This window comes from Canis lupus, chromosome 29, assembly GCF_003254725.2.
Source record: "Canis lupus dingo isolate Sandy chromosome 29, ASM325472v2, whole genome shotgun sequence".
Classification (NCBI taxonomy): Eukaryota; Metazoa; Chordata; class Mammalia; order Carnivora; family Canidae; genus Canis; species Canis lupus.
Genome location: NC_064271.1, coordinates 39,396,372 through 39,411,357, shown reverse-complemented (window position 1 = coordinate 39,411,357; position 14,986 = coordinate 39,396,372). Strand labels below are relative to the sequence as shown.

Sequence of the window (14,986 nt, the reverse complement as noted above, 5' to 3'; positions counted from 1 at the left end):
TTAACAGAGAGAAAGGAGCTGTTGACTTGAATGACTTTTCTAGTCGGGAGTGAGAGAGAACAAGGAAATTATCCTGCCGAAAAATGGATTGGTTGTATTCACTTACCTTTAGGAGATGGCAGGAGTCCGTCCTCACTAGTGCTGATCACATAGTTCTTGATTGACCGGTTTAAGATTTCATTTTTGGGAAGAGCCAAAACTGTAATTAAGTCTCAGGTGATGTGGGGCTTAGCATAAGTGACTCCATTTTGAGCCTGGTGTCTTGTTTTTAAATAGTCCAAATTTATGAATATGGCTAAATAAAAATCTTACTCTATAATAATAGCAAATGCCATTTTGTTGTGTGCAGTCTTAAGGCATGATTATTCTGTTCTCACTGTGAATGGTGTTTTTTTTACACATGATAAAGCAGGCTAGCATATTCACATACGTTACACCAAAAATAATCCATTCCTTTAAAAACATAATTTTTGTCTGCTTTTTAGAACAAAAATGTTTTCTCAAGTAACTGAAAAAAAAATGTAGTGGCTACTGTAGGCTGTAAAATGAAGGAGAAGCTTAGCTTTACTGTGAAGTCTGAGTCTGGGTGTAACCTAACTAGCTAGAGGATATGCAATTCCTGATTGACAGCAGGACCAGCATTATGCAGATTTGGTAAGAGAGAACAGCAGCTCAGAAAACAGTGATTAGGGGCTCTGTTAGGAATCATTACATTCATCACTCATATCTTTAGTTTTTCATTTTCCTGTCTACTGGATTTGTAAACAAATAGCACAAAACAGTTCCTCTTTTGTTTTTATTAAAGTGATACTGCAATGCAGTTTCAGTCTATCAGCTAGGCATACATGTGTGGAAATTCGATATTCTCACTAAATTAGCTAATTTTTAGCTATGTTCCATGTTTATCTCTAGACCTTTGTGTATTAAATCCTATCTCGGGCTGTTCTCTTTATACACAAGTGTGTTTTGCTTGTGCCTTCCTGTCTTCTTCAGTGAGGAGCTTTATGTAGGTCAGGCTTGGCTTAAGCAGATTTCCTGAACCTGCGTCAGCTTAAGCTGGAGGAATTTTAATAAACCCTCCCCTGTAGGCGTGGGCCTAAATGAGGCTAGCCTAGTTAAGCCTGATCTTTTTCTGTTTGTGAAAAGAGCTGAGCAGAGCTAAAGGCTGCTGCATGGTGGTTTCAGAAACTGCCTACTTAATTTGAAAAGAACAATGGTAGGAAAGGCTAGATCTTCCAATTTTACCTTATCTGAAAAGCTTGATTTGCTAAAGCTTGTGAAGCCATATGTTAAAATTCTCGAAGAACACACTAATAAACATTCAGTAATAGTGGAAAAGAATAGATGTTGGGATATCATAGCAGTAAACTATAATGCAATTGGAGTAGATCGCCCTCCTCGAACAGCCCAGGGCCTACGCACCCTTTACAAAAGGCTCAAAGAATATGCCAAACAGGAGCTCTTGCAGCAAAAAGAGACCCAATCAGATTTTAAAGGCAATATTTCTGAGCCAACCAAGAAAGTTATGGAGATGATTCCCCAGATTTCCAGTTTTTGCCTGGTAAGAGACAGGAACCACATACAAAGGTAAGCTTTATTTTATTTTCTTGTGGAAAATTATGGCGCCTCCTATCTATTGGGCTCTGGCTTAGTTGTGATAGAGATATGCATAGTAAGCATCCCCACTTCGGGAGCAATGAATAGTGTCTTTGTTTTGCTTTCTTAAAAAAGAAATGTGAGGCTATAAGGAATTTTTCTGCTGCATTTGATTTAAGCCACTTTTTATTGTCTTCCCCTCCCCCTTCCCTCTCTCTGTAGTTTTTAAAAGTAAAGGTTAGGGAGGGATAAATGGGATGAAATTTGTAACATAACCTCATAAACTTTTTAAGCTTTAAATTTATATTGCTAATTAGCTTCTGAGAGATATCTTTTTCTTATTTCACTTTAGGTTGTATTCCATTGGCATTTTCAAATTTATGTAAAATTAGCAATTTCAGGAGAAATGGAACGCCTGTTTTTTAATGAATTGTTACTGTCTGCACATAGTGAATATTAATTGAGCTAAAAACCTAAAATCAGTGATTTAGTAAATTAATGGCATGATTGTATATATTAAGACAGTTTAAATTATTTTCCAACATATCCAAAATAAAAAAGATAAATACAAGAAAAGGAATTTAATGCCTAATTAGGGATTCAGATTACTTAGTAAAAAGTTTTGTTGTTTTTATTCATTAATGTCTAGTTTCACTTTGATCTTGAGTCATTACAGGAAAGGGGTAAGCACTCCCATAAAATTTTGCAAAGATATGAAACTATGAATTTTAATATATGAATAAGCAACCAAGTTCTTATAGGGTTAGAAACAATTTTTTTTGGCTAAATTTATGCTCTATATAACTACTTGCCTAGGAATCTTCAAAACTTCTTAGTACTAATTCAAATTTTAACCCCTGGCAAAAGATAAAAAGCATTCTTCTTCTGAACTATTTAGGGTTATTTAAACAAATTGTAAACTTGTTAGTTGAGGGTCATTTCAAACAAAGTTTTACAATACTTTCTTCTTGGTGGAAGAGTCATTATATAAGCAAAATTATTGATCACCTGTGAAATCCTTTTGAAGTTAGAGAAACGGGGGAGAAAAACTTTTTAGGTAGACTTGTTATTTTTATAATTTACTAGGGTAATTTTTTTAAAGACCAGCTTCTTATCACATGTTGCTTATTTCTAGAAGACAGTAAAAAAAAAAAAAATCACCAGTGGGAATCTAGAACTCAGAATATATGAATTCATCAGTGCTTAAAATGTTCTCTGTGATGAGAAATGATTAAATCAGAATTTGCTGGGTGTCCAAAAAACTCCACAGTAAGACTTTTTGTACAATACTATTCATTAAAAATTTGTCCCCCCTCAAACCATAACCTGGCTTTTGCATTACAGGTATAAAACTACCTTTTGGGTATTAAGTATAGGTTTTTATAGTTCGAAAACTAGACATAGAAACTGTAGTTTTAATTAGTTGCATATTTTAAAAATACAGTGAGTATAGAAGAGAAATAATATACAAGTATCTGTTTACATTTTTGACTAACCATATTCCAGGTCAGTCTTTTGGGATAACAACAGTTGCTCTGATAAAATGAGTTAATTTATACATTACAAAACCTACTGTTTAAGCAAGAACAACTTTTCATACTTTAAAGGGAAGAATATTAGAAATAAGCCATTTAAATGCCAATTGTGTTAGTGCCCAGGTTGCTATTTTCTCTATATTAGCATATTTCATTTATATATTTAATGTTCTTATACTTAATTGATTGACATCATTGAATCTTAATTCTCAGAAGTTATAATCTATAATCTTAATTATGCTTTTATATAAATATGCCTGTTAATCTCACCAAACTCTCCATTCTTAAGGAAAATATTACTGCCTATATTTAACATATTTAAAGATATATACCTATTTTGTAAGGCTACCCCTAAAACGCATTGACATATGTCTTCATTTTTACTTCTCTCTAGTATCAGATTATATTTTGTGTTTTTGCAGTCTATTTGGTCCTCAGCAGTTCATAAATTTTAGAGGTCCTTCTGTTTATCCCTTTTTTGTGACCTTCTCCAAAACATTCTTTTTAAAATTTTATTTTACTTTGTTATGCTAACTTGTAATGTTTCAACAAAAATGGAGTATTTCAGACAAAAGGCATTTTAAAATTTATATGGGAATATAATGTCTACATCTAATATAGTGTACTCCATTATATATACTAATTTGGATAGCAGTTAGGTGGATTTTTAAAGTTTCATTTTCATCTGTAGTTTTAGCCTTCTTCCTTTCTAGGTTTTAGGGATGTTAATATAAAGGGGGAAGCCTTATCACTTTTAATTACATTGGTATTGTTTTGCTTTTGAAAAGCATCAGATGACAAAAAGAATGAAAATTAAGGAATTTATGTAAACTACAACTAGATTTTTCATAACATATCTTATTATTTTGTTTGTATATCTTAAATATCTGATATTTCAGGCAGTTTAATGCCATTAGTAAGTGACATACAGGGAATTTTAATTTTTTTTTCCGTATGTTCTACTTGAACTTGGTCCAGCATTTTAATCATTCATGTAGAATGAATGTATTCTTAACTATGTTACTTATTTATCATTTGCAAAATTTTTTTTGTAAAATTTTTTTAAGTAATGTTAAGCGTAGTGTTTTTTCATTAATGTTCCAATAATTCCTTTCGCCTCTATAACTAATTTTTAAGTTAAGCAGAAGCATGCATTAAAAAAAACCAAGATTATATATTTTTTATCAATAGCTTCATGTTATTCATGAAATTGTTTTTTATTTTTTTTTATTTTTTTTATTTACGATAGTCACACACAGATTGAGAGAGAGAGAGAGAGAGAGAGAGGCAGAGACACAGGCAGAGAGAGAAGCAGGCTCCATGCACCGGGAGCCCAATGTGGGATTCGATCCCGGGTCTCCAGGATCACGCCCTGAGCCAAAGGCAGGCACCAAACCACTGCGCCACCCAGGGATCCCCTGTTTTTTTTTAAAGTAGATTTTTAAGATACATTGTGTTTATGTCATAACCAATGAAGTTATGTCAAAGTTTAAATTATGCTGAAACTACTTTTTTTCTAATAGAAGTGCCTATTTTATGGAAACTACATGTAAATTGAACAGACTTTCAATAGATAGTATATAAGCCATTTAAAATACTTAATTAAAAAAACATTTTTTTCAATTATACAGTATGTGATGAGCACCTTCTAGGTTGCAAGTAGTTTTATGCTAGGTGCTGGGGATGCAGTGGTGGATATGAGCCCTTTCCCTGTGAACTTTACCTGACTGATAGTTGAAGTACTGAAAGGGCAATGGAATCTTGTGCTTTTTGGACAGGTAAAGGATAAACACTATGGTATATAAAATTGTATAGTAGGATAACACTCTGATAGTTGAGCATACCCAAAGCCATACAAAAACTTGATTTTTTTTCCTTTTTTTGGACAGATCTAGAAATCAGTACTTCCCATAGATGGCTTTCCACCATCCTAGAAGTCATAGACCTAGATGATTTTTAGATTTTTAATCGTCCAGGAGAGCAGAAGCCGAGGATCTAGGGCTAAGATATGGGGATAGCAAGGCCCAAAGTGCAATAAATGGCCATTACTTACCATTTAAGAACGTCAGGCTTGTGGGAACATGTCTCTTTCAAAGCATTAACAAAGGCTTTTTTTTATATTTACCTCATTGGCCTTGGGTAGTGTTTGTAATTTTTGTCCTTTTGAGAACTCAAAGTTAAAGATGGATGAGAGCTATACGTATATATTTTTGAAATTTTAAATGTAGTCACTTTGTTATTCCAAGGATTAAATTTTTTTTGTTTCATGGTTTTCTTTATAGCTGTAAAGCTTGACACTGATGTATACTAAATATGAAATTATGCTGTAAATATACTGTTGTCTTCATTTGATTTACATTTTATAATGCTTTTTTGTGTGCTGTAGTGCAAACTTGGATGAGGAAGCACAGGCTGGTACGAGTTCACTACAGGTAATGTTGGATCACCATCCAGTTGCTATTACAGTGGAGGTGAAGCAAGAAGAAGACATTAAGCCCCCTCCTCCACTCGTTTTAAATTCTCAACAGAATGATATTTTAGAACAAAGAGAAGACCATGAATTAGTACATGTTATGGAGAGATCTTTGTCGCCGTCACTTTCCTCTGTTGATATGAGAATGACATCGTCTCCATCTTCTATCCCAAGGAGAGATGATTTTTTTCGGCATGAGCGTGGAGAACACTTTAGGTCACAATTAGGGTATGATCCTCAGATTCTGCAAATGCTGAAAGAGGAGCATCAGATAATTTTAGAAAATCAAAAAAATTTTGGATTGTATGTTCAGGAGAAGAGGGATGGATTGAAAAGAAGGCAGCAGCTAGAGGAAGAGCTGCTAAGAGCAAAAATTGAAGTGGAGAAGCTGAAAGCAGTTCGCTTACGGCATGATCTGCCTGACTATAATAGTCTCTAATATTTTTTTCAGTCTTGCAACTTGATAATTTTAATTTTGGCCAAATTACTTTCATTTGGGAATATCCTGAAGCAGAATACATACTCTTAAAAAGTGTTGTTGTTAATCTCAGTTGTGAAAAAACATTTTTTGACATGATTTTCTAATTACTTAATTTTCTTTTGAGATATATTAAAACTGATTGATTGGTTGGCATGGTTATATGTTTTGTCTTCAGTTTTTTTACTAAGAAGTTTAATTTTTGGCCTTACAAAAGATTTATTTTGAATATTAAATTAGAACACAAATAAATAGATATAAAGACAGATATATTCTTTCAAAGTTCTGAGTCTTCACTTTGAAACCTGTAGTTCAGGGTTCAGCCTAATTTAGAAGCAATACTAGCCTAGTTAATAGAATCTTGCCTATATGACATTGATTTTTATGCTTTCCTGTTTTTTGAAGAAGTCATAGGGTTCTAGGGATGGGAAGGTATTTGAAAATCACTTTCCACCTCTTCAATTTAGAGGTAATGAAACTGAGATCCAGGGAGAACTTCCTGATTTGATGTAACAAAGTTATTTATGACAGAATAAGGACCAGCCCTCAGTTTTTGTTTCTTTGTAGTTTCCCCCCTGCTATTCCACAGAGGTAAAAGTCCACTAAAATGACCTCCTTATGAAAAAAATTATGGAAGGGTTTATTACATTACTATTGCTTTTAAAGATTCATAGGTTATGAAATCAGGGGACTTGTATTAGTTATTTTCAATCTTCTTCCCTTTTTTGTCCTGCAAAATAAGATGTTCTTTTGGAGCTGTTATATATTTTAGCTATAAGATTTAATGTCTTAATTCATTTTTAATGTCTTATTCTGAAAAATATTTCACAGTACAAATCACAGTAAAAAAGTTTTAATGAACACAATTAAAATTTTGCATAGAAATAGCAAAAAATAGTTATGATTTGATCTATGATATTTTTGTAAATACTGCTTTTTTAGTATTTGCAGAAATAAGTAAAATCTCGATTCTTAAAGCACACATTAAATTTAAGTTAAATTTTTAATATGTATATTCTGTTCTTGCTGGTGCTTTGTTCACGAAGGATGTTTGAGCCAAGCTTTAGAATGGTGTAGGTAGAATTTCAGTGTAGTAGAAAAGGATGTTTAAGTCAGAGTGTGCAACTTGGAAAAAGGCATAGAAAGTGGGGAACAGTGAAATCAGGGTGTACCAGCACAAATACAGGGTAGGCCAGGTGATTTTAAGTGGGTCTAGAGAGAGCCAGTTAGGGCTTGATTACCTGGATTTAGGATTAAATGAGTAGCTACTGTTCAGCTCCGGCAGAATTTTTACATGTAGGAATACAGCAGAAATCTGCATTTTTTATGTGGATCATTTTCACATTTTCAAACTTAAAAATGTTTGCAAATAATTTGAAATGTTTTAAAAACACTACACACAATGGGGGTGGGCCTCATTCAGCCAGTGGGCTTCCAGTTTGTGGCCTTTGGAGTAGAGTAATGGTTCACCAAGAGCAGAGCTGACCAGTATGAGAACTTTGTGGCACGTGTAAATCCAGTCCTTTTGAATCAGAAACTCTGGGGGTGGAATCCAACAGTCTTTTAAAAATCTTAGAGATTCTGATGCAAGCTGAAGTTTGAGAACCACTAGAACAGAGTACTTGGAAAGTAGCTTGGTGCCTAAATCATACAAGATTCTCAGAAAAAATTAGTGAAAAGAGAAATGGGTGAAGGTGAATTGAGGGACATCAGTTTGGAAGTTGATTGATGCCACATTATAGATTACACTGAATGTTTATAAATAATCACAGTTGAATGTACAATGGGAAATCATTCAAGGCTTTTGACTAGAGGATTATAAACTAGAGCTCTGAGTTAGTGTCATAATAGCCTTTATGGGGTAGGTGTTTAGTGAGAGGAAATTAAATCCAGAATTTAGGGTATGGCTATTGAAATAAAATGGATTTGCCTGGTACTATTTTATATTTTAGCTTGTTGATTGCTTAATTTCATTGGCATTTTATATCTGCTGTTAGAGTTAGATATTTTATTATAAAAATGCCTTGAATATGTAATATGAGATCAACATTTGACTTTTCTTTGAGTCTAAACACTGGACTCAAGAGATTATTAGAATCTTATAATTCTAACTTAATGTTTTTGCAATATAATTCTAGTAAATGTATCCTTGAAGTAGTCAGTTTTAACTTTTTGGAATTCTTGAAAGCCAATTACCATATGTAATGGAATTCATATTATAATCTCAGCATGCTACTACTCAGAATTGATGTGAATGTTCAATTTGAATGTTGACTTTGTGCAGCTACATCAGTTTTTCAAACTCTGTTCTGTAGAACATTAATTTCGTGAGATGTTTCTAGGAAACTTCTATGTTCAAAAAAGTGCTACACACATTTTTTTATGTGTATGGTTAGGTTCTAAAATCAGTGTGGAAGGTAAAAATGTACATACAAAATTGCCCTTGAAAGTTTTTTTGCTGCCCATAAAACAGTGTAAACAGTAGTCTTCTAGGATCATATTTTTCCTTGAGTGTTCTTCAAGATTGTTTCTTTGGTTGTGTCAGGTGACCGATCCTTTGCATTTAGGGATTGAGTAGAATAAAATACTTTATTTTTGCATATGTTTAAACACCAGAATTGTACTCATTTCAGTGAGTTTACTGCCGCAGTTTTTCTAGTCAATCTTGTTTAATTTTAATTTGCAAAAATTTAAATACCATGAGCTTTACCTATGAAATGTAATGCCAGAAAACATAAGGAAGAGTGATTTTATTTTTAAAATGTAGACTTGATTCTGTAAAAGCATATTAAATTAGAAAAATAAGCTAAATCAAAATATTTCATCTAGTATATTAGTAATTTCAATAGTGGATAGGATATTTTAGCCACTTCCTAACTTCTTATCCATGTGGACTTAAATGACACATTGTTATTTTTACAACTTGATTTTCTAAACTAGGTATGATTTATAATGACATCCTGAAAAAGTTAATGAAACTTTCATTTCTAAAAATGCCGTTAAATTTCTCTTAAAATATTCAAATTAAGTACTTTGCTTTTTTATATGAGTCATCAACTTGGTGTAAGTTCGTTTTTTAAAGATTTCACTCTACCTTATTGTATCTTATGTGAAAATGTTTAGACTATGAACTATTTTCCATGTGCCTTCCTTTAGAGTAATGTCAAATTTTAAAGACCTGTTTAAATAATTTACAGTGTGATAAATTGTATTTAGTATATACTGTAGATGACAATGGTTAAATGCTTTGTTAATACATATTCTTTGAAATACAAGGTAATACATTGTACTGATATGTGTACTCTTTATGTGCCAGAAGACAAGGAATTCACTACCCCTGAGGTAAAATTTTTTGATGAGGCACAATTGAAATAAATTTATTTAAATAGTTGTGTTCATAGTAAACAATGTACCATGTCTAAATATAATATATTTATTTTTTCAAGTGCTAAGATTCACAAATTCTTAAAATCAGTTAAGTATCTGATGGTGAATTGGTAGTAAATATTTAAAAATAATTAGATGAAATGTGGTTAACAAACACAAAAAAGTAAATTCTTAAGACACACAACTTAATTAAATATTAGCAGTCATGCTAAATCTTTGCATATGATTTTGAGAGATTGAGTCAGTATATTTTTATATATCTTAATTGATTAAAACTAGTAGCTAGAATTTGAATTTATATTATTTTTAGCTTTCAGTTGCTTTGTAAGTAGTGGAATGCCAAACAAGTAAAATAAAAATCCCATCCTAGTTAGCTCCCAAATAAATAGACATATCATAGATTTACACTGTTAGTCGATCTTTCATGTTTTAAAATTATGTGTAAATTCACCTTACAAAAATTAAGAAACTCTTCAAATAGAAAAAGTTAAAAGCATTTTACAGTAAGCATTCATATGCCTACCACCTAAATTCTGCAGTTATGGTTTTGCTATATTTGCTTAATCATGTATCCATCCATCCATTTATCCATCAATTCATTTTTAAAAATAAAATGGTTATTTAAAACAAGTTGGAGATTATTTAGAGTACTTTACCCCTAAACATTTCAACATAAGTATTATGAACTGGAATTTAAGTATGTATGTATGTATTTGTGTGTGTGTGTGTGTGTGTGTATCTTTTGAGTAAGATTTGTAAATGTGAAATGTACAAATCTTAAAAAATGAGTTTTGACAAATGACTCTTGCCTGTGTAGCTTAAAATCTCTATCAAGATTTAGAATGTTATTATTACCTTAGAAAGTTCTCTCCTGCCCCTTCCTAATCAGTCTCTTGGCACCTCAGATAATCGTTCTAATTTTTAAAAAATCATAGATAAGTTTCACCTGTTCTAGAACTTTATGTAATTGGAATTATACAGTATGTACCCTTTGATTCTGTTTACTTTTACCTATTTTAGCATTTTTAATACCATGTTGGTTCATCCTCTTATAGTAGTTCATTGCTTTCTGTTGTTGAGTGGTATTCTCTTGTATAAATATACCTCAGTTTATGTATACATTATTTTTGATGGACTTCTGGGCTATTTCCAGATTATGGCTATTATGTATAAAGATTCCAAGTGTTCTTGTATACATTTGTTGTGGACATAATGCTGGATTAGGGAAGATCTATATGTTTAAGTTTTTAAGAAACTGCCAGGCCTTTTCCCAAAGTGATTGTACTGTTTTACACTTTCATCAACAGTGTATGGTTTTTTGTTTTTTGTTTTTTGTTTTTTTATTCAAATAAATTTTTGCATGCTCAATGATTGGAATGTCAGAATTGAAATGAATAACTTTTCTGAATTTTAGATGAATTTAAAATACTGAGCAGAAAATAAAAAAATAAAATGGCTGAGCAGATAGTTTTGATATCTGGGAATATTGTAGTTTTATTGATATATATATATTTTTTCTGTTTTAGTCTTTACTGCGTATATGCTTTGACAGGAGGTACTGAGTGAGAAGTGTGATGAAGTGTATAGTGCCTGCCATGCTCATAAAATATCATTCTGAAAATATTTATGCAAAGAAAGATCTTCTAGGTGTATTTTATTCATAATGACACTAAAATGACATTAAATCTCTCTTATCAGATAAGAAAACTATGGGTGTGCCTGGATGGCTTAGTTGGTTAAGTGTCCGTCTTGGTTTCGACTCAGGTCATGGTCCCAGGATACTGAGGTTGAGCCGAGGTTGGGGTCTGTGCTCAGTGTGGCATCTGCTCAAGATTCTCTCTCCTTCTCCCTGCTCATGTGTATGTGCGTGTGCACCACGCGCTCTCTCTCTCAAATAAATAGAATACTAAAAAAAAAAAAAAAAAAAGAAAAAAAAAGTTAAAACTGGATGATTACTAGTTCTGAGGAATTTGTATATTAATGATTGTCAATTTTTTAGTGTAATAAAAACTGTGTTTCAAACCTTAAATTTATATTGCATTTATACGTTAATATTTGTTAAAAATTCTGGTAGGTTTTGGTAATTTCAAAATACAGTTTGGGAGAATATTTACCTTCTTTGTTGAATTTGATTATGAGACATTTTAAAATTCAATCGTTCTATTGAAAGCATTGTGTATTTGGAGTTTTTGAAAGAAAGTAATATTAAAGACTTGGGTATGTGGGATGTATAATTAAGCTGTCCAACAGTAGGGTAACTTCTTAGGAATCATTAAGATGATAATATCCACTATCAATATTAAAATGGCAAAATTTCACTCTTCCTCTTTTATCAAAGCATAATTATAAACATCCTTATTTAGTGAATCTTGCTTTTAGGCATTCAAGTCTCTTGTTTATGCAGACTGTCTTTTTGGTATTGATTTGCAAAGTATTTTATAGGGTCAAGGGAGAAGTAGATCAGAACCAAGTTTAGAAATAAAAATTACACTTTGTAGTGGAATTGTTAGGGATGATTAGTCTAGAACATCATGAATTAGTCAATATTTCGTGTATTACAAGTAGTCGATGTAGGAGGTTTTGTTCCTTATATGTTTAATTTCTAATGTAAGGATTTTTTTTTTTTAAGATTTTATTAATTTATTCATGAGAGACAGAGAGAGAGGCAGAGACACAGAGGGAGAAGCAGGCTCCATGCAGGGAGCCCAACGTGGGACTCGATCCCGGGTTTCCAGATCAGGCCCTGGGCTGAAGGCAGTGCTAAACCGCTGGGCCACTGGGGCTGCCCTGTTTAATTTCTAATATCTTTATTCTGCTTTGGGGGATTTTCTCTCTTCTCTGCCTAATAGCTTCCATTTAAAATGGGACTAAATGGGAAAGGAACCAAGACAAGGTGATGATGATGATGGTAGTTAACATTTAGGGAGTCCTTATTACGTGTCAAGTACTGTTCTAAGGGTTCTATGTATACTAGCTAATCCAGTGCCCACAATAAATCTGTGAGGTAGGTATTAGTATTACATTCGTTTGCAGATTCATAAACTGGCATAGAGTGGTAAGTAACTTGTCCAAGGTCACTTAGCTTGTAAGTGGGAAAACTCAAGATTCATACCCAGGCAGATTAGTTCATGCTCTTCTCCTCCTCCTACTATTCTGTAAAAGAAAGGCTATCTGGGAATCTGAGGTATTTCAAAGTTAATTATAAGTAATTTCTGAATTCTCCGTTTAATTATTGTCTTTTGTTCTATTTATTTTTTTCTGGACACAGGAAGGGTCCTGGACATAACAAGTAACACTAGGCTCTGGGGATAACAGGGTATTTGACTGGATGTTTTTCTAGCCGTTTTGGTGAAGACATACTTTTTACCCTTGTTTTACAGCAATCTTGAGCAATCACATATTTTTTTTGGATAACATAATAAAAGGAACACATTTTAAAAGTACAAAACGGTATTATCGGTCATTCAATGCACATCGACTACTACTGGTAGAATAACGCACAAGACAAAACTAAAATTGGCTAAAATTTCATACCACAAAATTTCTTAGAGTTCAAAAACTGATCAAGCATCCTGTCTTTTTTTGTTAATCCTAAAAACCTCAAAACTTTATCTGAGAAATTCAAGGTTGGTAAAGCAAAAATAATAAATAACTATCAATTATTTAAGAAACTGATAAAATTTCTTAACTAAAACCTGATGGGGTAATACAATTTTGTTAATATTTAGGTATTTAACATTTGACTTAGCAAAACTGCATTTGGTAAATTATGATTGTAAAAACTCATGTTGGCAAAAGTTATAATTAATAAAATATGATTCATAAAAAACTGACCAAGGAACCAAATCTTTGTTATAAAGTTTACTTGGAAAATAATCCTGAAGGTAACAATACATAAAAATGAAAATAAAAATGGGCAAAAATGGAGAGGAGTTCAAAGTTAATCTCTAAAGTTATTTTCTCATGAAAATTAATTTTAAGATAATTCTAATATTTTTATAAACATAAAGTCAAATGTACTTTGAGTCCAAATGGCAGTTTTGAAAAGTACCTATTGTTCTGAGCATATGGTGATGAGCCAGATCAAAACACCTTCCTTTCAGGACTTCACAGTTTAATGGGAAGGCTAATGTTAAGTAGTTTGGCACATAATTAATTGCTGAGATAATGCTGAATTAATAAGATCTAGCCTGGCAGAAAGGGAAAATTAAACTATGGCAGAGTGAATAGAAGTTAATTTAGAAGAGCATGTTGGAGGATGAGGTGGAAGGCCCTTTGGCTAGAAGTAGCATGTTTTCTTAAAGACCATTACGACTAATGGATTTTAAGAAAGATACATAATCAGATTTACATTTAAAAATAGACAAATATAGTAAATATAGGAAATGGTTTTAGGGAGTAGAGGTGGCACGGGAAGATCTCAGTAAGCCTGTTGGGAAGATCCTACAGAGTACAGTGGTTCAGAGATGGTGATTTGAAGAAGGGAAGTAATGGAGAAGGCAAACAGTGCAGAGCCGTGAGAGCCATGTGGGGGTTAGCGTCACCTGGATTTGTGTTTGACTGGCTGTGGAACAGAGTTACGGATGTCGAGGATGATTTCCAACTTTCTGACTTGAATGAGGGTAGTGGTACTCTTAATGAGAAATCTGAAGGAGGAACCATTTTTCGAAAGAAGACAAGTGGTATAATGAATCAAGATGTTTATGAAACATTTATGTAGACAGGTCTGAGGGGCAATTATGTACAGATACCTAGGTCTAGAGTCATGACTTGGGCTAGAGAAAAATATCTTCAGGTTTATACAGGGGTGATATTGAATCCTTGGGAGTTAAGGGGAAGGGCACAGTGAGAAGAGGGTCTAGAATTCAGGTCTGATGAGCTGGCAAGATGTTTTAAGAAGAAGCAACCAAAGAAGTAGGAAAAATTGAGATGTGTTAGAGAAGCTGTAAAAATAAGGTTCAGTATTTCAAGGAGGAAGTGGTCAACATCATTGTCCAATGCTTTTGAGAATTCTGATCAAGACTACAAAAATACCTTGTGCATTTATTGGCAAGGAGTTCCTTAGTGGACTTTAACAAGAGTAGTTTTGGGGGATGACTGGAAGCCAGATTGGAGTACAGATCTTCCTTGACTTATGGGGTTACCCAATTAACCCATCCTAAAATGAAAATATCCTAAGTCAAAAATGAATTTATCCACCTTACCTACTGAACATTATAGCTTAGCTCTGACGGCCTTCAACACATTCAGGACATTTACATTCGCCTACAATTGGGCAAAATCATCTAACACCCTATTTTATAATAAAGTGTTGACTGTGTCATGTAATTTATTGAATAGTGAGAGTGAAAAACAGAATGGTTGTATGGGTACAGAGTGGTTGTGAGTGTATCGATTGCTTACCCTCATGATTTCATGGTAGACAGGGTAGACAGGCATTAATGCTAGCTAGACCTGACATTTGAATTTCTCAGTTCATAAAATACTAACAGGAGTATGATCAAATACTCTTTAATA

General features: G+C 32.9%; 2 protein-coding genes across 8 annotated transcripts in view; both read left to right on the top strand.

Annotated features, from left to right (window-relative positions):
- RAD54B (RAD54 homolog B) overlaps positions 1-14,986 on the top strand; it is a 100,798-nt gene that overhangs the window by 37,280 nt on the left and 48,532 nt on the right. The window contains exons 1-2 of one of the 7 annotated variants that reach the window (XM_025433533.3): positions 1,494-1,587; positions 5,518-5,563. The exons of 4 other annotated variants lie outside the window; for them this stretch is intronic. The gene's annotated coding sequence lies outside the window, so the exon portion shown is untranslated. Of the gene's footprint in view, positions 1-1,447; positions 1,588-5,517; positions 5,564-12,969; positions 13,096-14,986 lie in introns of those variants that run through there. 2 more of the 7 variants (XM_025433534.3, XM_025433535.3) reach the window with 2 other exon arrangements.
- LOC112650701 (fibrinogen silencer binding protein) lies at positions 825-10,837 on the top strand. The gene is made up of 2 exons (XM_025433538.3): positions 825-1,587; positions 5,518-10,837. The coding sequence occupies exons 1-2, from the start codon at positions 1,214-1,216 to the stop codon at positions 6,041-6,043; spliced, it is 900 nt and encodes a 299-aa protein (XP_025289323.1). The 5' UTR covers positions 825-1,213; the 3' UTR covers positions 6,044-10,837.